At 40.1% G+C, this 22,547-nt stretch overlaps 1 protein-coding gene across 1 annotated transcript; it reads left to right on the forward strand.

Moving 5' to 3' along the window:
• Positions 1 to 1,076: 1,076 nt before the first annotated feature.
• cd53 (CD53 molecule) lies at positions 1,077 to 22,092 on the forward strand. Its single transcript, XM_002942788.5, has 8 exons — positions 1,077 to 1,160; positions 8,798 to 8,879; positions 10,052 to 10,240; positions 13,401 to 13,475; positions 15,784 to 15,876; positions 18,459 to 18,569; positions 19,699 to 19,782; positions 20,824 to 22,092. Exons 2-8 carry the CDS (start codon positions 8,817 to 8,819, stop codon positions 20,893 to 20,895), a joined length of 687 nt encoding a protein of 228 aa, XP_002942834.1. The 5' UTR covers positions 1,077 to 1,160; positions 8,798 to 8,816; the 3' UTR covers positions 20,896 to 22,092.
• Positions 22,093 to 22,547: the final 455 nt, after the last annotated feature.

Here is a 22,547-nt window from a genome sequence, read left to right on the forward strand (position 1 = left end):
CTATATTGTATCAGGCAGTTGATCTTTCATTCTTCACAAACAAAAGGAAGAAATGTAGGGGCTTCTTTATTAAATATGCAAAAAAAGTTACACTTAAGAAACACTAAAAATGTAAAGCACTAGTTTGGACAAAGTATGCCTAATACAGTTTCCCTTGTGCATTTATCCCAAGCTCTACGGGGCAGGGACCTCCATCCTCTTGTGCAGGGGTCCCCAACCTTTCTTACTCGTGAGCCACAGTCAAATGTAAAAAGACTTGGAGAGCAACACAAGCACCATAAAAGTTCATGGAGGTGCCAAATAAGTGCTAAGATTGGCTATTAGGCAGCCTCTATGCACACTATCAGCTTACAGGGGGCTTTATTTGGTATTAACTTTTGATTTTATACACCCAAAACTTGCCCCCAAGTCAGGAATTCAAAAATAACTACCTGGTTTGGGGGCACTGAGAGCAACATCAAAGGGGTTGGGGAGCAATATGTTGCCCCCGAGCCACTGGTCGGGGATCACTGCTCTTGTGTCTTTGACTCTTAACTTATTGCAACTGTATTTATCTGTATTTATTTGTGCTTATTGTAATACTTTGTATTTATCTATTTTAATACCCCCTGTTTGTATTAATGTATTCTACTGTACAGCGCTGCGTACATAAGTAGCGCTTTATAAATAAAGTTATACATACATACATATGTAAAGCTCCCATTCCTCTATTTATGAATAGGAATACTCCATTCTAACGCAGGAATTTATCCCACTATTTTACACCACTCTAGACTTGAAGTCCACTAAATGCAAAGGAAATCTTTGGTCTGTGGGTGTGTACCATTTCTTCATACTAAAATATAAAGCTGCATATCCCCCACCAAGGCTTATCTGCTTTAGCTGCAATATATGATTCTGGTTTAGAATAAACTAGAGATATAACTAAAGATCGTGCTTAAATTGTGCTTGTTTTTAGGAAGTACAAAGATAATGTTAAAGATAATGTTGCTAGTCCCACCCACATCACTGACGTAGAATCATCACCCAAAAAAGTGATGTAGATTTAAGAAAAAAAGCTTTTGTAGCTACTTCCTCTTTAGCTAAGTAAAGGCAGGACCTCCGTCGCCACTACTGTAAATGTTTCAAAGCCTCCTCAAGGATTAAAAGTATTAAAACAGGTATGATCATACTAATATATAACTATTAGTCTCTACTATAATGATATATATATATACTATTCAAAAATATGTTTTATTTAAACTGCATATTACCTTTGGCTGCACTGCTTAATATAGTTGCATGGGTTTTAAATGGTTGGGCACCATTTGTGCTTTCCGCCTTATGGTAATAGTGATTTTGGATTTTCAACTTGAGCATCCCTAAAACCCATCACCAAGGCTCCAGAAAGTTGATTTGCACAGGAATCTCCTGCAAGTGCTTGTCAGGCAATCATTATCTGAAACTGTGCCTTTTCCAGGTTATTGCTATGCAAGTATAGAAGCGCAGCTTTGGCTCCTCATTTTTGGGCTACTAAAAATGCAGCATTTTAAGAACATGATATGCTTAGTGTGCACTCAGTACATGTTGTGCCAAAGGAGAAAACACTGGTGCACTTTGAATTACCCCAATTACCCCATGGTCTTTGAAAACCGAAATTAATGGCTTCTACCTCTCTGTGTGCACTCATGGCAGATTTTGGTCTATAAGCTGACATAAACCTGTGCTTTATATAGAGCTGGTGCAGGGCTAGTTGGGCTATTGCGTACTCAAACCTCTAATTTTGCATATCAGTTGAGACATACTACCTTAAGAGGACTCAGTGGAGTAAAACAATGTGATTTCCCAACTATGGGCAGGCCCAATACATGAGCCAGCAAGCTACTGGTATATATATAGACAGCTTTATATTAGTAGATAACAGCGCTTTTGAGTATAATTCATTTGTAAAATATTGCTATAGAATGACTGAAATATCATCCTAGGTTGCAATCTAAAATACATTTTAGGCTATGTTCATCATTAGACCTACAATTATATTCAGCCATGCCAGAATGTTATTGCTTATAGAAATAATCCTAGACGGGTCATTTAAAAACTCTGTACCCCGGGCCCAAGGCCTGTAAGATCTATACCTGTAGGCAGCCAATTGGTCTGCATGAAATGTTTATAGAACTGACTGTAACTAGAAAACAGAATGCTGGCTGAACAGGAAGCAATAGTGCAAACGCTTTTGTAATAACAAGCCTGCACAATATTTAAAAAAAACTAAGGTCACTAGGCTGCTGTTTTACTGGAACTAATGAAAGATGCTTCTTCTGAAGAATAGGGTTATGGCAGCTCCCGCACACAAATGTTAACAAACAACAATAAGACATTTTCATTCAGACAATATATTATTATTATTAGCCCATAGTGGTGTTTTAAACACTTCCTATTTTCATTCTAAGTAATTTCCCTTTTCCTGCACTTAGTTAAAAGAAGAAAACCTTTGAGAAGAATGGGAAATGTCTTTAGTGCATTTAACCCCAAGGGTTTTTTTATTCATTTGGAAAGAATTCTCTCTCTGTGCACTAGACTGATTTGCAGAGAGTCTGTCTAATACTTAATCTAATGGGATTCTGCCTAGAGGTGTAACAAGGAAAGTGTCCCTGTTAGACTATGTCTAAATGCCCAAATAGTAAGTACACACTGTAGAACGCAAATAGGATAAATGATAAACATGTGCCAAAATATAAGGAAGTTTCTAGCAAGCAAACTTTGGAAAATGAATTGGCACGTATGTTTTCCCACCGGTTATTTTTATTATTATATTTGTCGCACATGGTAGCACAGGTTTAACAACAGGCAAGAAATCTCCATGCCATAAGTCTAAGGGGCCATGGACAACTGCCACTGCAGTGAGTAAAGTGCAGTTTGGAGCACAATTGCCATGTTTTTTCCAAAATGCAGAATTTTCCCCTATAATTCCAGCATCCTTGCCCTCACCAGAGTAAGTTGTTTCTGATCCAACCTCACTAATGTTCACTTGTGGCTGAACGAAAGCAAGTTGCATGAAAAATATGCCACCAAATGTCATATTAACAAAATGCAACGTGAGCTGTAGTGTTAATAGGTGTAAATGCTATCCCCACCCACATAAAACTATGGGGGGGTCATAAAAATAAAATTCACATACAAGATAACTGCCTCCTTCATAGCCACAGCTCACACACTGCCCTGGTATAGGAATGATTACAAACATGGGGTGTAAGGGCACGTAATGGTGCAAAAGGCCATATGTGTATGTGCCCAGAGACAGAAAAACAGGAATCCCTCAATTCTTTAAGACTGTGTTTGTATGTAAAGGAAATGGTGATTATTAAACTGGACCCTTACACCACAACAGGATCCTGTAAACATGCTATTCCCCAAGCTAAGCAGTAGCTCAGAATATAAACAGTAAGACTCTGGTGACTAGTTGGTTTGACACATTTTCTTAAATGCATATCTAGTTTTCAAATGCTCATGAGATAACTGTGGCTATCCATATTTTTTGTTAAAAGTGTGGCTTGACACAGTGCAAAAAATGATGCAGCCTGACCAACAGGCACCTGTGTGTAGAAATAATCAAAATAAGTCCTGTAGAGTTGAATTCACCACTTGGAATAGTGGGTCTGGGGGTACATGCCCCAGACCTTCAGTTAAGGGGGAAAACTTGTTCTTGACAAGCGGGCTGGCAACAAAACTGGACTGGCGTAGATATGCTGCTTAAAAATGTGCTGTTTATTATGAATTTAATACATCATTGTACATTTAAGCCCTATGTGTTTCGTGCCTATACTGGGCACTTAACCATAGGCCCATCTGGACATCAATTATGAACTGGCCAGTTAATAAAGATTATTGAAAGGCTGAAAAGGGTTGAGATAAAGCCTAATCTAAAAGGAGAGCCTTTAAGGAATCACAGAATATTGAGGACATCATTATAAAACCATCAGGTAAGGGTTCAAATATTGTTAGAATGGATTGTGAGTGTATAAGTTAATGTGCGAGAAGATCTTGAAAAATGAGGCTTGGTAAAAGCCCCTTTTGTTACTTAATCTAAGCAAATTGAAGGCAGAACCGTTTGCCTTAATTGACAAGGCTAGTGAGGCAGGTATAATTGTCACTGACACTTACACCTTCTTAAAAGTGGGCTGCCCTAGAACATGATGTAGAGGCTCTCTATATGAGCATACCTCGTGGGCTGGGCATATGTTGTATAAGAGAATGGTTGTTGGAAGACGACCAATTGCATTTAGGATACTAGAGGTTCGCCATTGACTTATTGGACTATGTTCTTAGGCATTAGGTTTTTTTTTTAGTGGCATATACTATCTTCAGACTCAAGGAGTGGCCATGGGGGCAAAATGTGCCCCTAACTATGCCAACTTATATTTGGGATCATGGGAAAGGTGGCTATTCAAGGATAGCAAAATGTATGAATTGATAGGCCAATTTTTGCATTGGCACTGATATATTGATGACATCTTTATGGTGTGGCAGGGTCCCCCAGCGCTACTCCAGGAATTTGTGGATGCCTTAAACATATATCATTTTAACCTAAAGTTCACATGCACATATGATCGAATGCAGTTACAGTACATTTATTGGATGTTACATTGGAGGTAAATTTAGATGGACTTATTGAAGCAAGTTTGTATAGAAAGGACACAGCCAATAATGGCTTACTGCTTGCTTCATTATCCTATCCTTGAAACGCATAAATGGTATTCCAGTATCTTAGGATGAGAAGGATCTGTACTTCGGATGCCCAATTCAAGATGCAAGTCAAAGATATGTATAGGAGATTTAGGGATCAGGGACCCTTTGGTGATGCAATTCATTAGGGCCCTGAATAACTTTGACCTTTATTTAAGGATCCAGTTCCTAGTTAGGATCTGAACCTAGTACTGGATATAAAATTAGCGTCTATGACAGTAAACTTTCTATTGGAAATCACTTTAGCCAGGAGGGTATCTAAACTTGGTGCATTATCTAAAATCTTTTAGGAAGACACAATGATCTCTTTTTTTGGACTTCCTCACCTCTGGTTTTTGTCAAGTTCAAAACCCTGTATAGAGCCTATCAAGATGCTTTGGCTACAAAAAGGGACTCTCTACTGTATGACACAGGGACAAACAGGAGGATAAAGGGGATATCTAATAATACAGAATGTACTAGATTGATTTCAACCTATAATACACAATATGATAGTGTAACGAGTATCATTAACAAACATTGGGACATCTTGTTGAGTGACAGTTGAATCAGTAAGGCCTTTCCCCGCATTACATACAGAAGAAATAGAAGCCAGAAAGACTGGTTAGTACATAGTCAGTTCGTTAGTAGAAAGGATGGTTATAATTAATGTAAATATCTTGGAATATTTAAAAGTGGCAAATGTGGGCAATGCAAATATGTGACTAACTTGAAGGAGATAATACTCTAGTACTTAAGGATATTAATGAGTTGGAGAGTGCAAAGAGGTGCAACAAAACTGGTAAGGGGGATGGAAGGGTTAAACTATGTGAATAGACTGTAATGGTTGGGGTTGTTTTCTCTGGAAAAAAAGTGCTTGCGAGGGGAAATAATTACTCTGTACAAGTACATTAGAGGGGAATATAGGCAGATAGCAGGGGGTTTTTCTCGTTAAAATGATCAACGCACCAGAGGTCACCCCTTTAGATTAGAGGAACGGAGCTTCCATTTGAAGCAGCGCAGGTGGTTTTTCACGGTGAGGGCAGTGAGGTTGTGGAATGCCCTTCCTAGTGATGTTGTAATGGCAGACTCTGTTAATGTCTTTAAGAATACTTTGAATGATTTCTTGAACAAGCATAGTATCCAAGGCTTTTGTGATACCAAAATACACAATTAGTATTGATGTTGGTATATAGAGTTTATGTATGTGAGTGTATAGATAGGTTGCTCTATGTGTGTGCACTGGGGTTTGCTTGGAACGGGTGAATTTGGACTTTTTTCAACCCAACTTAACTTAAGGTAGTCTTTGAGTTTAGTTCTGAAGAGACTGAGGGAAGATTCTCTATGAAGGAATTCATGGATGGCATTCCAAATATAAGGAGCAGCAAGGCAAAAGGGTTTAAGACGGGAAACATCAGTAGTAGTGCTGTGCACAGTTGTTCTGAGAGCAGCAGAGAAGTCAGCAAGGAATATATGGAGACACAAGGGAAGAGATGAAGTGAGGTGCAGAGGAGTGAAGAGCTTTGAAGGTTATGAGAAGGAGTTTGTAAGATAATCTTTGTTTAATGTGAAGCCATGATAAGGACTCCAGCAGGGGAGGGGTCTGTACTCTATTGGATAAGAGGAGGAGAATTTGGGCAGCAGTGTTTAAGACAGAATGAAGGGAAGCGATGGAAGTTATGGAGGCCAATTAGTAGAAGGTTATAGACTACTGTAACCTTCTACTAATTGGCCTCCCTAACTTCCATCACTTACCTTCATTCTGTTTTAAACACTGCTGCCCAAATTCTCCTCCTCTTATCCAATAGATTACAGATCCCTCCCCTGCTGGAGGACCCTGCTCCCCTAAAGGAGAGAAAAGTGTCGAAGACCAGTGCTATCCAACTTCTGTGGTACAGAGGGCCGGAATTTTTCCGGTCTATATGGTGGAGGGCCGATAATGGAAGCCGGTTTTGACCACTCTCCCTTTTCAAACCACACCCACTTGAAACCACACCCATGTTATCACATGGCCATAACCATATTAACGGTGGTAGCGCAGCAAAAACCTGTCATACTCTGCTTTCCCTACCCTGTGTGCCATAGTCTACCTGCCCACCCTGCCTGTGTGTGCCATACTCTCCCTGCCCTATGCTGCCTATGTGTGCCATACTCTCCCTGCCCTATGCTGCCTATGTGTGCCATACTCTCCCTGCCCTATGCTGCCTGTGTGTGCCATACTCTGCCTGCACTATGCTGTCTGTGTGTGCCATACTCTGCCTGCACTATGCTGACTATGTGTGCCATATTCCACCTGCCTGTGTGTGCCATACTCTGTCTTCCCTACCCTGCCTGTGTGTTCCTATGTGTGCCATATTCTCTCTGCCCTATGCTGCCTATGTGTCCCATATTCTGCCTGCCTGCGTGTGCCATACTCTGTCTGCCCTACCCTGCCTGTGTGTTCCATTCCATGCCTGCCCTATGCTCGCTGTGTGTATGGCACATACAGGCAGCACAGGGCAGGCAGAGTATGGCACACACATACTGTGACACAATGCTGGCACTGCTCCTACAGTTTGCACAATAACTATATATAAAAAAAAAACTTTTTAATTGTAGTACCACCTCAGTATATGTTCTTTTTATAGTGTGCAGGGTTTATTTGTGAATTTCTACTGCTGTCTGAGGTGTGAACAGATGAACAATGTGGGTGATTACAGTCTGAGCCTGAGGTGTGAACAATACAGAGGGTGAACAATGTAGGGATTAAAAGGTGTGACCAACCCAGGGGATTACATTTTTAAACAATACAGGGGGTTAACAGCCTGAATCTGAGGTGTGGACCATGCTGGGGGCCAGTACCGATACCATTTAAAGCTTACACAAAGGTAAGCTATCAAAGCAGCCAGACAGGTGTACAGCTGGCAACCTCACCAAATGAGCAGACCTTAACACGTATGGCCACCTTTAGGTAGAAAGATGATAAGTACTTGTTTTGGGAAGATTTTTAATTGTGTTCCAGGATGGTGACGTTTCTAGCAGACAACTACTAAGGTGTGTAATGGTTAAAAAATGTATGTATGTGCTGTTCAGGGGTTAATATAATAATAAAACAAATAAATACAAAATATATTGTAGTTACACTAAAGATTGTGTTGTTTGTTAAAAGACATGATGAATGAGATTCCTTTCTTGTAGAGCTAACAATCTGTGTGAGTGGGTATTTTATAGACCCAAATACGAGAATAAGTGCTGCAGTTTACAGTAGTTGTCACTGCATCATAAGAGCTGTTTGTGAGAATGTCAGAGAACTATCCACCTATTTTGGGGGGTTATAGCAGCATAGAGAGTACCAGTATTAAAAACTGTCCCTTGTGTTATTTCCAGTTTGAAAACTGCCTTATTATAGGTGCCATTGCATGGCAAACCATGGAGGATTACTTGGCTCTGTATATTCTCTTGCCTGACATTCTGATGCCTTTTGCCTCCTATCCAGCATTATTTAGCTACTTTCAGTCTGCACAGGTGCAGCCGGTGTATGCGACAGTTACCTTTATATTATAGCTAATATCTTCTCATAAGTAGCATAAACACATACGATGTATACAAGCAATGAATGAAACCTTTAAAGCATCTTTCCAACAGTGCACTTGTTAAAGTTACTGTGTTCTTTTGAGAGTATCATTAGTTGGTTCCATCTGTCAAATTTATAGGCCAGCTATATACATATATATATATATATATATATATATATATATATATATATATCTTTCTCACTATACTTTTAAGCCCTGTGAGCGGCTTTATATAATGTTCTATATTACTTTTTTGCTGTGTGCACTCTGATAGGAGGCGCCAAGCGAGCGGATCTTCTCCTGATATCCCCGACCTACGGGTGGGGGATATTGGACGAATTCAGGCTAATTCGGTCATTTGGCCACAAATACTCTTTATCCAAATACATGAAGAAGCAGAAATGCACCAAAAGTGCAGCTTTGGACGCAAGTACTTTAAATGAACTGTGGCAATTTAAGCAAAGTTGAACACAAATTGAATACAGAACCTAACCAATGAATAGAGTCATTTCTAAAACATACTTTAATGTTGATTTTTCCAGGAATTGAAAATCATTCACAATGGCAAGTAATTTCGTGAACACGCTCAAATATTTAATGTTTGCCTTCAATTTTTTATTCTGGGTAAGTGATTCATGCATTTGTTTAATGATAAATTATTGGGAAACTTCGAACCATGAATTTGTGAAAGGAAAGAGTTGCCACTCTGTATAAAAGAACAGAAACTATAATCTGTCTGGCTATAGCTACTGAAACAAATCATCCAAGTCTGAGCCATGAGGGGGCCTGATGCATTTGAACCATTGCTCAAAGCCATCTGATTTTAGTTCATCTGCCCAAACAGAAAATCAGGTCTGCTGATGCCTTAGCTAATTCACACAGGCCCAGGTTAGCAGCACCAGTGCCCTGTCCTAGGGTGGGAGGGGGGCTCCCACTGTTGCTAAATGCATTAATATGTTTATACGCTTGTAAATGTGTTGGACCTAAGTCACCATTTGCTTACCCTTCCCCAGTGTCAAAGTATCCATCATAGATAGTGCCCCCATTAAGGTACTTGGTGGGGCTAATTGCTAGTTCCAAGCAAAGGACAGAATGCCCAGTCTGCACCCAACAGTTTCTACATTGTAAGGCATATATTCTGAAACTTTAATGTGGCTCCATCTTGTTCTTACACCAGTTGAAAGACTCTTCCCATCTTCCATCCCTCCTTCATAGACTCCAGGCCTCAAGATTCTATCTCCCAGCCCTCCTTCAAACACTCAAGACTTCTGCCTCGGCTAAAACCTTCTAGGCTCTGCCTAGGGTAGCTCTAATGAGGTCTACCCATAGGAGTTGTTGCTCTCTTGTTTCATACTTATAAATGACACTTTTTAACCCAACATCCATTCTGCTTTTTGGGACCCACAGTATGCAGCTTGTCTGAGGTAGCTGTCCCTGCTCACACCCCACAAGGAGAGATCTTAACATAGTTACTACACAATGAACTTATTGAAACGGTGTAAATTGTGGTACCACACGAGCTATGCAAAGAATTAATTAGGGGCAATGTAATATAAACTGTGTGATGATTTGGTGACCTTTATGAAAACCAATGGATTACTTGGGTAATGACGTTGTATGCTTACATCATGCACCTTTGGGTTTGAAATTGGTTGCAGGGGACAAATGGGTTAGGAAAGAAATGAACTGGAGTTTTGGGGTTTTTGGTTTGAGTAAAGGTACATTGATGATCTAGACTGAGGCAGATTTCAGTGTATCACATCTTTCTATATTATAAATATATTTATGATTTACAGGTGACTGGATGTTCGATAATAGCTATTGGCATATACTTTGTGGTAAACAACATCTACGGAGACTTACTTACAAATAACCCCTCGCTTACTGTTGGCAATGCTTTAATTGCAATTGGCATCATCATTATGGTGTTTGGGTTTCTAGGATGTATGGGGGCAATTAAAGAAAATAAATGCCTTCTTCTTACGGTAAGTAACATATATTGCACTGTACTGTTTTGTAGAGGATTTTACTCTGCTTTACAAATTGGGCTCTTTAAATTGGGCCTTTTAATTAAGCAGCACACCTTGCAAACATACCGCGCATTCTAAACCTTCTGCCATTACCACTGGCATTATTAGAAGTTTCTGGGCCCCATAGCTATACAAACACATACACACTCATTCAACCTGGTAGCAGATGTATGAAAATTAATGTACTGTTTAAACACCATATCTAAGGTAACTTCACAGTAATGCCATCTATTGCAATGGAAATGTCCAAAATGTTTTATCCCTATATTATAACCTGTATCCAAATGTACTCCTGCATTGAGACTGGGTTGGATTTAGAAATATTTAGAAATATTTTATTGACAGTTTAATGTAATACCAATTACAAAATGCAGTGCTTTTATCATATTATGTCTTTCTTATCACCAGTGTTCTGCACTTTGCACCCTGTCCCATTCTAAATTGCAAGGACTTAATGCACTTTGTGAATTAATACATATTGCTGCATAAGGGGTAGGCAGGGGGTGGTACACAGGCATCCTCTCTCACCCCTTACACTTGTAACTTGCACATTATTCAGGCACGCAAGTCATGGAGCACCAGTGGCTACAGGCTGCATAGGGTCTCAATTGCGCCCACGGCAATGCTCTGCACTTTGCACTGTGTCATAACTGGTGTGCGTGCTTCTTAGATGAGCACTAATGGGGCACGGTTCTTTTTCGCTCTTGTGTGCAGGGTCATCGTAAATGACAGTTTAGGCCTTCTGTACTTTCTTCTCGAAAGCAGTAGTTGAACTACTCGGGGTGAGGGGGTGTGATTTCCCCCAGGCCAACACTTCCTCAGGGCCTGCCAGAGCCTCGTATGCATGCGGCTTAAAATTCACATCTGGAAAGGGGGGCGGGGCCCCGGCCGCATGTCCTGCACCAGTGATACTTCCCTTACAACTTGCAAGAACTTCACACTCTGAGATTTATTAGTTTTCAAGAAAGACTGTTGTATAACTGGAGGCGTAGTGTTGAGAGTTCACACAGACTAAATATTGTATTACCACAGTTCTGATTAAGACAGATTTGGACAGAAAGGTCTATTGACTTTCCTATCTTTAGCCCTGGACTACAGCTTTGTCTGGTAACATTTGGCAGATACTAAGACACTAAGCACCTATGCTCTTCCCCCTATGGTGCCATCACTTGGGCAAGGCTACTCCTTTCTTATTCTACCTCCTACTTGTTGCATGGATTTGTACAGTCTCCCCATATCTCATGGGTGCAAGGAAGGTGGCTTGTAATCCTGTGTAGACTATTCAGTTGGATGGGTAATTCCTAAGCTACACTAGTGACCTGCCATTAACCTGAGCAGAACTGGATGAAGGTTAGACCATGAGTGGAAGGAGCAATGGAGCACACTGGCAATAGGATAGGGTAATCCACTAAGTAAAAAACTGTAAGTGCTAGGAAGAAAATGACATACAATATGCTATTTATGAGATGTAGCAGGTAACAGGAACTTCTGCATGCAGCAAATCACATAGAATATTGAGTGTAAAATGTCACTATCTATAAATAACATCAATTTCCTGTACCAATGGGTGGGGATGTTGTATACGAATAGTGTAGGGGAGAGAAAGAAAAGTAGCAAACTAGTACAGCCTGGTTATAACATCGCTTGTTTGATGTCTGAAAACCGGATAGGACTGTCTCTTGACCTGAAATGTGTTCAGTCACAGGTTGCTGCATTATAGCCTGCCCTAAATGTCACAGACACTACTCCAAATGTCATTAAAACACCCCCCGATATGATCAGTACTGCCCCTGACTTCACTGGGCACCTGTCTGGATCGTGCTGGAACAAGAAGTGGCAGCCCCTAGTAACAAGGCCCAGCCTTCTTTTCCCACGATTGCTTTACTTCTGGAAATTCCAAATGTATAATATACTCAGGGCTGAATCAACCATATAGGCACCATTAGTCTTGTGCCTTGGGCAGCAGCCAGATGCTAAATTTGGCAGTAAAGCTGAGGGGAAGGGGGGCTTATCTGTTTCTACAGTAATGGGTGCATGCACAAGATAGGTGGGTCATTGGGCCATTGCTGGGAGAAGGGGGCAGCTGAGGTCTGATACATGGGGCAACAATGGGCCTTATTACAGCCCTGAATATACTATAAAATTTGCAGTCTTTCTTTCAGTGCCATATTAAAGCTATATAAAATCCATGTACTGTACAGGATAAATTGTTTGCACAAAAGAATCATTTTTATATTTTTTCCTTAATGACTTTTATTACATTCCTATATCTGAGTCACACTTACAAATCTATTGAGGCCCAAGTAGACTCCTTGCTCTGCGTACACGGTATTAACGACATAGTATGCTGCATGTTCATCGTGCCTACATGTACTTCATTGTTTATGACTGTATTTCTGTTGGGGATATATACAATCAATAAAGCACCAATACATGCAGGCATGTCTAGTCTGTAATGTAAGTAGAGCTATTTTTTTTTTATTTATTTTTTTAAATGCAGAAATTCTACAAAGCCACTGGTTTAGTATCTGAATGAGACAACAACACTTACAACTTCATTGTATGCAGAGGTGTTTCTTTATATTTCTTCTAAAATTTGTTGGGCAAAGGAAGTCCAATATGTCTTTTCAATACTATGAGAAGGAATAGGATGTTTTCGCCTTTTCAACCAATTTGGCCATGCGGCATATTTGAAAATAATACTCCACTTACTCTGTATGACGTCCATTTTGGAGTAATTGTGTCCTCTATTTTATCACGGACATTTGAAAATTAATGCAGAGATATTTTTTTCATGCTGATTAATAGCTTCACCCTCTTTTACTGATCCAGATCAGATAGTATTAATGTCAATGCTGCAGGTCAAGACAATGATGCCCGAGGTCAGATACAGAAACAACAAAATAGGTCAGACTGCCCCTTCCAAGGGTAAACCTGCATTTAAAACACACAACCCTTTCCAATAGGACATCACAATTAGCTCTTTGTGCAGTTTTAAATGAATCTGAGCTTTACTTTATTATAGCAGATAGTTGGGCTTATTATCATGTGTATTATCATGTGTCTTAGCTATACAATAAAGTGTTTAACATACATATATGCCTTTGTTTTCTAGTTTTTCATTTTGCTGCTGCTGATCCTCTTGGCTGAAGTCATAATGGCAATCTTACTGTTTGTTTATGAAAAGCAGGTACGTTTGTACTTCTGAGTAACATATTTACTAGTTAAAGGAGAAGGAAAGGTATGTTTACTGGGGGCTACCAAAATGTTAGGCACCCACCCAGTGATTGTTAGCACTTACCTGATACCCTGGGCCGGTGCTCCCGGTGCCCCTATCAGTTGAAAACTGCACCGGCCCAGGGTACCTTTGAGGAAGAGGATCGCAGCTACCCAAAGCCAGTGCAGGTTTCTGCTTATAGGGGCCCTGGCCCGGGGTATCAGGTAAATGATTACAATCACTGGGGGGGGGGTGCCTAACATTTTGGACACCCCAGTGACTGTACCTTTCCTTCTCCTTTAAATGTCATGCTGTGCATTGTTCACAAAAATAGAAGCAATAAAAAACTGGAATTGAAAACGTTGCAGAGGTTTAATTGTGAAATATAGCAAATATACCTTTACCAGAGTGTCACGCTACTGTTTTCTTTGTACATGGGATTCTCATAGTTTGCATCAAAATAGTTATTCCCATTTAAAACTAGTTCATCTGTGAGTATAGTGGTACAGGTATGGGATGTTTTATCCAGAAACCCATTTTCCAGAAACTCAGAATTACGGGAAGGTCATCTCCCATTGACTTAATTTTAATCAAATAAATTAAAAATGATTCTCTTTTTCTCTGTAATAATGAAATAGAACCTTGTACTTGACCCAAACTAAGATTATTTAAACAATCCTACTGGTTTTAAATAATGTTTAAATGATTGTTTAGAAGACTGAAAGGGTACCTATCACCCCTATATTGTTTCCTCCACTGGATGTTTGGGCTAATAGAGCCTGCACTACAGACAGGGGAAACATTATTTTTTCTTTAAAAAAACTGCCCCTGCCAGCGCTGGGCTACCTTCACTGGGGGCAGCCATGTTGGAGCACACACACACACCTAATGAATGAGTGCCACATTATGTGCATGGTATTTGACGTAAGAGGATGGTATACATCCACCGCTCCTACGTCAAGCACATGTGCATAGTAAGCGAGTCAGGAGATCTGCTTATTATGCATATGTGTGCCAACCAACATGGCTGTCAGCACTGGGAGCACCCTCCCGGTGTGGGTAGCCTAGTGCTGGTGTTTTTATTTTTTTAAAACTATTGTTTCACCCAACCGGAGTGCTGGGTTTATTAGGCCACACCACTGGTGAAAGAAACAATATAGGAGTGATAGGTACACTTTAAGGCAGTGCTGTCCAACTGGCGGCCCGCGACCCCCCTCTGTGTGGCCCCCCCACCTGTCTGGCTGTTTTGATGGCTTACCTTTGAGTAAGCTTTAAATGGTATCAGTACTGAGTTTAACTGGCCCCCTGCATGGTTCTCACCTCAGATTCAGGCTGTAATCCCCCTGTATTGTTTAAACATGTTTTAATCCCCTGTGTAGTTCACACATTTTAATCCCTGCATTGTTCACTCCCTGCAGTGTTCACACCTCAGGCTCAGGCTGTAATCACCCACATTGTTCACTTGTTGACACCTCAGACATTGTATGTACTGCCTGGCCTATGCTGCCTGTGTGTGCCATACTCTTCCTGCCCTATGCTGCCTGTGTGTGCCATGCTCTGCCTGCCCTATGCTGCCTGTATGAGGTGAACATGGCAGGGGTTTGTTCTGGGAGTTTGTTAGCAGTTGGAAATAGCCATTAAATGGCCCCTAAGGTGTGTAATTATATGCTGGTGGTTGCTGTGCTATCCACAGGGGAGGAGGAGGAGTCATATGGATTTAAGGGTATGTCTTAATATGACATAATATAATTTTTTCATATATGGATGATGGTTGATATCCCTGCAGTGAGGACCAAGCATTTGGGTTTTTGCTGGACTAACACCATTGTGATAAAATGGGTGTGGTTTGAAGTGGGTGTGGCTTAAAAGGGGGGAGTGGTCAAACTGGCTTCCATTAGCGGCCCTCCGCCATGTATGTGAGAGAAATTCTGGCCCTCGGCACCGCAGAAGTTGGACAGCACTGCTTTAAGGTATAGAGATCCCCTATCCAGAAAGCCCCAGGTCCTGAGCATTTTGGATAAAAGGTCCCATACCTGTACCTATTTAAACTTATGGAACCATTCTAATAGTGATTTTGATATATTAATAAACAATGTATTGGTTGCAATTGTTTTTCTAGGGACTGTAGTGTCGTGAAGCTGAGAAGGTGTCGGTAGGTCAGTGTTGGTTTCCATCAACTGTCTTGTATGGGGCATAATGTGTGGAAAATTTCATCAGGTGGAAACAAACGTTTTTCAGACTTTGTTAAAATTATTTTGCTATTTGTTTTTTTCTCTTCCAGCTTGATAATTATGTGAGGGACAGGTTAACAAGCAGTTTTGAACAGAATCTAAAACAGAATTCAAGTGAAACATGGAATATAATACAGAGAAATGTGAGTATATTTAGTGAATGAACCGGGAAAAGTTGTAAACCTCATATGGTTTAAGAGGTGGGTCATGTGGCAACTGGTTAAAGTATTATTGCGAGGCATGCCCACAAGAACAAGCACTGGTGTGGAAATATCAGTGGTGGCAGTGGTGCTCTGGCATTCGGCTCTGTGCTTTTATAAAATATTTGATAAGGTTGTAATTCTCCTGAATATTTCATCTGCAAATTCCATGCAGTGAGTAGTGTGGGAACAGGAAAATGCAGAGAAAGTGCTCATTTTTATTGGACAGATTAATAAAATACAAGCTTTTGGGACTGCTGAGGACTCCATGTCTACTAAGCCAATACAGATATAGGATATTTTATCCAGAATGCTTATCCTGAGGTTTTCCAGATAAGGGATCTTTCCATGATTTGGATCACCATACCTTAAGTCTGCAAAAAACATTTAAACAATTTTCTAGTGATTTCACTATAAGTTTTACAACCTGTAATTCACACTGAAAAAAAAGCTATTTTCAGGAGGTTTGTTCCCTGCGGCTAGCACAGATCAAATCTCCCAGTGTGCAATAACCCTTAAAGGAGATGTAAATGTTAAAAATCCAAATCATATATTTAGCTTTAGATCACTATTCTATACATTTTAGACTACCTTAAATTTAATTATAAGACTACCTTATTTTCATCATGTCCAGCGCTAGCCCTGGTGTTGCCCTGACGCGCGCGCCATCTTTAAAAGCTCTTGAGAAGGAGCGGAAGCCCCCACCCACCTGGAAAGCCGTTGCGCATCTGCTGTAATATGAGCGCACACCTTGCAGCAGAGACGTGCGCACCAGTCACTGAGATCACACGCAAGATCTCGCGCGCTTTTATTTGAAGATCAGACGGGCTCCCTCTGCCACCTAGCGCCTACCTGCAACTTGTCTAAACCCTACAAGCTTCAGCGGACAGTGAAAGGCATGCGCAGAAGGGCTCTCCACTTCGACAAGACTTATCGGAGTAGTGAGAGACCTGAACAGGAAGTGGGGGCGGAGCTTCACTCTGAACAAGGAGAGGAATAGAGCAGAATGTAACTCAGGAACCAGGTCAGAAAGAACAGAGGGGCAGAGGTAGGCAATTCTGGGAGGCTGTTCAGAGTAATTTTAATAATAGAAAAAAAAAAGGTTTACTTATTCTTTAAGGTTTTGTGCATGGCATTTCTGGAACAAGAACCAACTGTCAGGCAGCCCCAATTTACAATAATAAATAGCATGGGTGGCTTCAGGCGTTCCTCTGCCAGATAAAATACCCAGTGGAAAACTGCCCCATGTGCCATTAGCCTGATCCTACACCCCCCCCCCCCCTCGTGCATGTGCAAACGAGACAGTGAACAAGTATAAACCCTTCCAAAAACCAGGCTGCTTTAAGTCTGAAAAAAGTTTCAACATTGTATAGGTCAGAAATCGTTTGATTTGCTAAAATGCTCCCATTATCCACCTAGAGGTAGATATGAGCATTGCACCCAAAATGGGAGAATAAAATTTTAAATGGTAGAATAATTTTTTTTCAATATACAGGGTAATTCAGTAACAAAAACTACATCATAATAATGAACAATGCTACTGCAGGTACATTGCATTCATTGGTCTAATAGGGCTACAGCACATAATAATAGGCTCCAAAGAAGGGGTCAGAATAGACAAAACATATATATAGACCAAACCCCACCTTCCTGTAGCTAAAACCAACCAGTAAAGCAGGGATCCCCGACCTTTTATACCCGTGAGCCACATTCAAATGGAAAAAGGGTTGGAGAGCAACACAAGCATAAAAAATGTTCCTGGTGGTGCCAATGGGAGCAATAATTGGCTATTTAATAGGCCCCATGTGGACTGGAAGCCTACAGAAGGCTCTGTCTGGCATTATATTGGGTTTTTATGCAACCAAAATTTGCCTCCAAGCTAAGAATTCAACAATGAGCACCTGCTTTGAGGCCACTGGGAGCAACATCCAAGGGGCTGGAGAGCAACATGTTGCTCACGAGCCACTGGTTGGGGATCACTGCAGTAAAGGATACATCACTTACTATGTCACAAATCCACACACATTGTATATCAAACATAGCAAGCAACATCAAAAGTAAAATTCAGTCCCAGAGGTATACCTGTCTGTAAATAAAAAATCCAAAAGACCTCTCGCTTATGTAAGAGTAAGAATATCACCCCCCAATCCTTCCTACTTTTATCTTTTCTATTGCCTGCACTGAAATAAACTTTTCATCACTAGTATTGCACTTTGCAAAATGTCTAGTGACATAAGTTTTATTATTTAGTTTAATGTGTTCCCTAATTCTATCTTATAAGGCTTGCAGTGTGCAACCAACATATTGCTTTTTGCATTTCTGACATGTCACTAGATATATCACTGCTGTACTTTTGCAATTGATAAACTGCTTTATTTTATATACTTTGTAACTGTTGACTGCAACTCCTTCGAAACCTCCTGATGTTCATGGGTAACACATTGCTGACTTCCACATGTATAGCAATCCTTTATATCCAAAAAATGAGTAAAGTGTAAAAGTAATGTTGATTCAAATTTTCCTAGTTGCAATGCTGTGGAATCAATGGAACAAAAGACTGGAAGGATAATATTCCCAATTCTTGTTGTGCAAGTAACGCAAACTCAAAATGCAGTCAAGCCGATCTTTTCAAAATGGTAAGCACACTCACTACCTGAATTATTATACTAATATAGCACCTCTGTTCAAACTAAATGATTAAATGGAATTATCATTCATTAACTGTATTATTATTTCTGCAGCACCAACAACTTATAAACAACTTATTGACTGATGATCTTTCATTTATATCTCATACCAACATGAAAGCTGCTGAAAAATAAGGGGCATTTTCCTAGTGACACTATATTTTCCCATTATGTATTCCAGTGTTTCAGGTAATAGATAGGCTCCATGCTCAGTGTCAAGCCTTCTTATGACATCAGCAATAATAGCCTAGGGATCTAATTGCCTCTCCATCTAAATCCATCTCATCACAAGATGCCATGTGTATAGCCCAATTTATGTCATTGTGAAGTGATGGATTCTGGGGCTTGAAGTCCCTTTGCTTTCCACAGTGGGCAGTGCAAGGGGCTTTTTTCCCTTTAACATGTATAATGTACTTTTTCATCTCTAGCACACCTTACTGGAACCAAATCATGAGCAGTAGATAATAACAAAATCCATGTTATATTTGTAATATGTTATAGTTATATAGTTACAGCCAAATGAGCCGAGAAGCTAGCAGCTAGATTTTAGAAGCCTGTGTGGAAGAGGATAGAGTTAGTTGCAGGGTGCTCCATAATACAAGTCAGCACTCCAGCAGCAAAATAACATGGTTATTTTTCATGCATATTAGGAATCTCTCAGTATAATAAGAGTGTATGTTTCCACTCTATTTTTATATACCAAAGTAAATGTATTCTATATAAATTCAAAACAGATTTATTAGGTGAGGATCCAAACAGCACAGCAGTGTTTTTAACTGCAACATTTAATTCAAGCAGTGGAAGTACATACTACATGTTTCGGGCCTAGCCCTTTATCAAGTGTGAAGTGAACAATACAATACAGGTCTTACAAGTCCCTCTTCCCCAGTCCTAATAGAGTTTTAATTGTTCAGTGGCAGGAAAGTCTTTCATCGTAGATCATACTTCAACAGAATCCAATGTACATAGTATCCATAGCCCAGAAAACGCATTATAAAAAATAGTTTCAGTGTCACTGCATCAATTGCCTATTACAGGCCATAGAGTACTTCGATATTAAATATGTGTTCTTTTTTAGGGTTGTTCAGAAGCACTTAAAAACTGGTTTGAGAAAAATTTCTTGTATGTTGGAGTGGGAACCATATGTATTTCAGTTATTGAGGTAAGAGATTATATTTTTTATTTCCATATTTGTGTAGCCAGCCAGTAGTACTTCTCTGTGGTCCAACTGATAGAAACAAATATTATTGAACCAGGAACAAAATAAGTCATCTGCCTAAAGTCAGGACTGTAACTAGGGGTAAGCAGAAGAGGCATGTACTTAATTTGGGGGGGGCACTAGGGCCTTAGGCACATGCCTCTGCTGCCTCTCTAACTTCAACTCAGTGGGTAATGCAAAAGCTATAAATGGACCCGGTACAGATGAGCAAATGGACAGTAAGTTGCAAGGTGGTGAATAAGTGAACAGGCTACAGAAGAGGTGGCAAATAGGAAGAAGAGGGGGGCTGACGTCCAGGCACCCTATGATCTGCATAAACTTATATTTATGCTGTGCATGACCAAAAGATGCAGTGAGGTTAGGGTAAAGATAGCTAAGAGGCAACCAGTGAGGTTAGGGTGAAGATAGCTAAGAGGCAACCAGTGAGGTTAGGGTGAAGATAGCTAAGAGGCAACCAGTGAGGTTAGGGTGAAGATAGCTAAGAGGCAGCCAGTGAGGTTAGAGTGAAGATAGCTAAAAGACAACCAGTGGGGTTAGGGTGAAGATCCCTGCCACATAATGATAGAATTACAATCCACAAGTTTACTGTGAATATTTGTTAGTGAGTATATTGGTTTGTATTAATTGCAGTGTTTGTCCGTTGTTTGTACTATTACAATGCATACAGCAAAAGGTATTCACAAGTGCAGGCTGAGAAACTGCCTCTCCGCTCACATCTGCAGTCTCCTTTCTCTGCAATCAGACACTGCGTTGGCCTGGGTGCAGGTACACAGAGCAGATTTATTAGTGAAAATGCATGCTCACATGCACCAAAATCTGCTCTTAATTACAATACACCAAACAGTGGCTCAGATATAAAAATAATCTTTCCCATGCAGAATTTTGATTATGCTTTTGTGCATCAGTAAAATACATAGCTGCTTCATGTAACTCTTCTTTGAATATTTTATTAATTGCTAATGCCACCCTCTTTTGTCACTGCAGGTGCTGGGCATGTCTTTTGCATTGACCCTCTATTGTCATATATCGAGAAGCAGCGGCACACTGAGTACCTAGTGCTGAAGCTCGGAAAAAGGAGCAGTTATTATTTTTTTTGTTCTGCTTCCCTGCCTTGAAATGTAACACTGTATAATGAAGGATAAGGGCTAAAACACATAGTGCTACTTGTAGACAGCTACTTGTTGCGGCTACAAAATACCAGAAAATACCCTGCTATAGACAATACTCTGCTAAAACATACTGAGACAATTATCAGTATTGTCTATTTTGTAGCTGTAACAAGTAGCTCTGTGTGTCATTTCCCGTAACTTTCCAGCAAGGAATTTATATAGTTTGTGCATTAATTCATGATGAATTTATCTTGTCATGGCATTAAGCTTGTTGCCATTGAAAACTGTGTGCTTGGGGGGGGGCGTCATATAGAACTGAATGGGTGGAATGTAAATAAAAGCTTATATATATATATATTTGTCTGTTTACAGATTTATCACCCAAAAATATCTTTCTCCACCAGGGGTGCAGGGGAAACAATATTCTTTTTAAAAAAAAAATATAGCCCCCTACAGTGCTAGGCTGCCCAGGAGGGATCGAGAGCCACAACTCACTCATTATGCACATGCATGTAACTTGGGGTGGGTGAGTTGCATCCATCGCTCCTACGTCACACGCATGTGCAAAATGAGCAAGAGGGGAGTCACTCATTATTCGCATACATACCAAATAACCCGCTCCCAGTGCAGGCGGCCTAGCGATTCTATTAGCCCACGCCTCTGGTGGGGGAAGCAATTTTCATGTGATAGGTGCACTTAACAGTAACAGTAAAATATTTAAAATAAAATGTAGTGTTTCCCTGCACTGGGTGTGTTTGCTTCAGAAACTCTGATATAGTTCTTATAAACAAGCTGCTGTGTGGCCAGGGCAGCCATTCAATCTGCAAAAAAGGAGAAAATCCCATTGTCTTCTACAGAATGTATCTGTTATCTGCAGTGTAAACTGTGCCTTTTATCCTTTTTCAGCCGTGTGGCTGCTGCCAAGGCTACACAGCGGCTTTTTTATATGAACTGTAGGAGTGTTTCTGAAGCAATCGCACCTATTTTACCAGTGTAAGCTAACACAACATTATATCTATATTCATTTAAAACGCTGTCATTTTTTGGTGTTACTGTTCCTTTAAGGTTAGTATTGCTATGGGTGTGACTGTCATATTCTATTTAATACAGAGATCCCTTCAAGAGAAGGTAAATAAATAATGTCAGAAAAAAATTGTTATTCCTCTAGCAACCTTGCCATCTTTTTTAATTTTATTAAAGGGAAAGTAAAAGTTAATGCCCAGTTTTCTCTAAGACCAGGACAAATAAGCAATGTCTGGGAAACAGAACCATCTGGTATCTATTGGCATGTTTCTATATACACCTGGAATGCTCTTTGCCGTTCTGACACAAAACTTGAGTTATTTGGTCCTTAATTTTAAGAGCACAGAGATAAAAATGTGCAGATGGAACTAGATAGCTTATGCTGTTTGGTTTAAGTTAATTACTTTAAATTAAATGGCTTCCTTAAAATAAATGTTTTAGTTACAAGGGAACGAAATTACAAGAATAGCAAAATAGGTCTTGAAAGTTATAGCAAATAATTACAATAGATTTGGGCCACACATGTGAGAATCTAGGATAACTGTAAATGAAGTAGTTTAGGGGGCATATTTATCC

Source organism: Xenopus tropicalis, chromosome 2, assembly GCF_000004195.4.
Source record: "Xenopus tropicalis strain Nigerian chromosome 2, UCB_Xtro_10.0, whole genome shotgun sequence".
NCBI classification, from domain to species: domain Eukaryota; kingdom Metazoa; phylum Chordata; class Amphibia; order Anura; family Pipidae; genus Xenopus; species Xenopus tropicalis.

What these genes read in the sequence shown, in the direction of transcription:
- cd53 (XM_002942788.5), top strand. Translation starts at nt 8,817, where the DNA reads ATGGCAAGTAATTTCGTGAACACGCTCAAATATTTAATGTTTGCCTTC. An exon ending in CCTTCAATTTTTTATTCTGG is followed by an intron (nt 8,880 to 10,051) that starts GTAAGTGATTCA and finishes TATGATTTACAG; the next exon opens with GTGACTGGATGTTCGATAAT. An exon ending in ATAAATGCCTTCTTCTTACG is followed by an intron (nt 10,241 to 13,400) that starts GTAAGTAACATA and finishes TTTGTTTTCTAG; the next exon opens with TTTTTCATTTTGCTGCTGCT.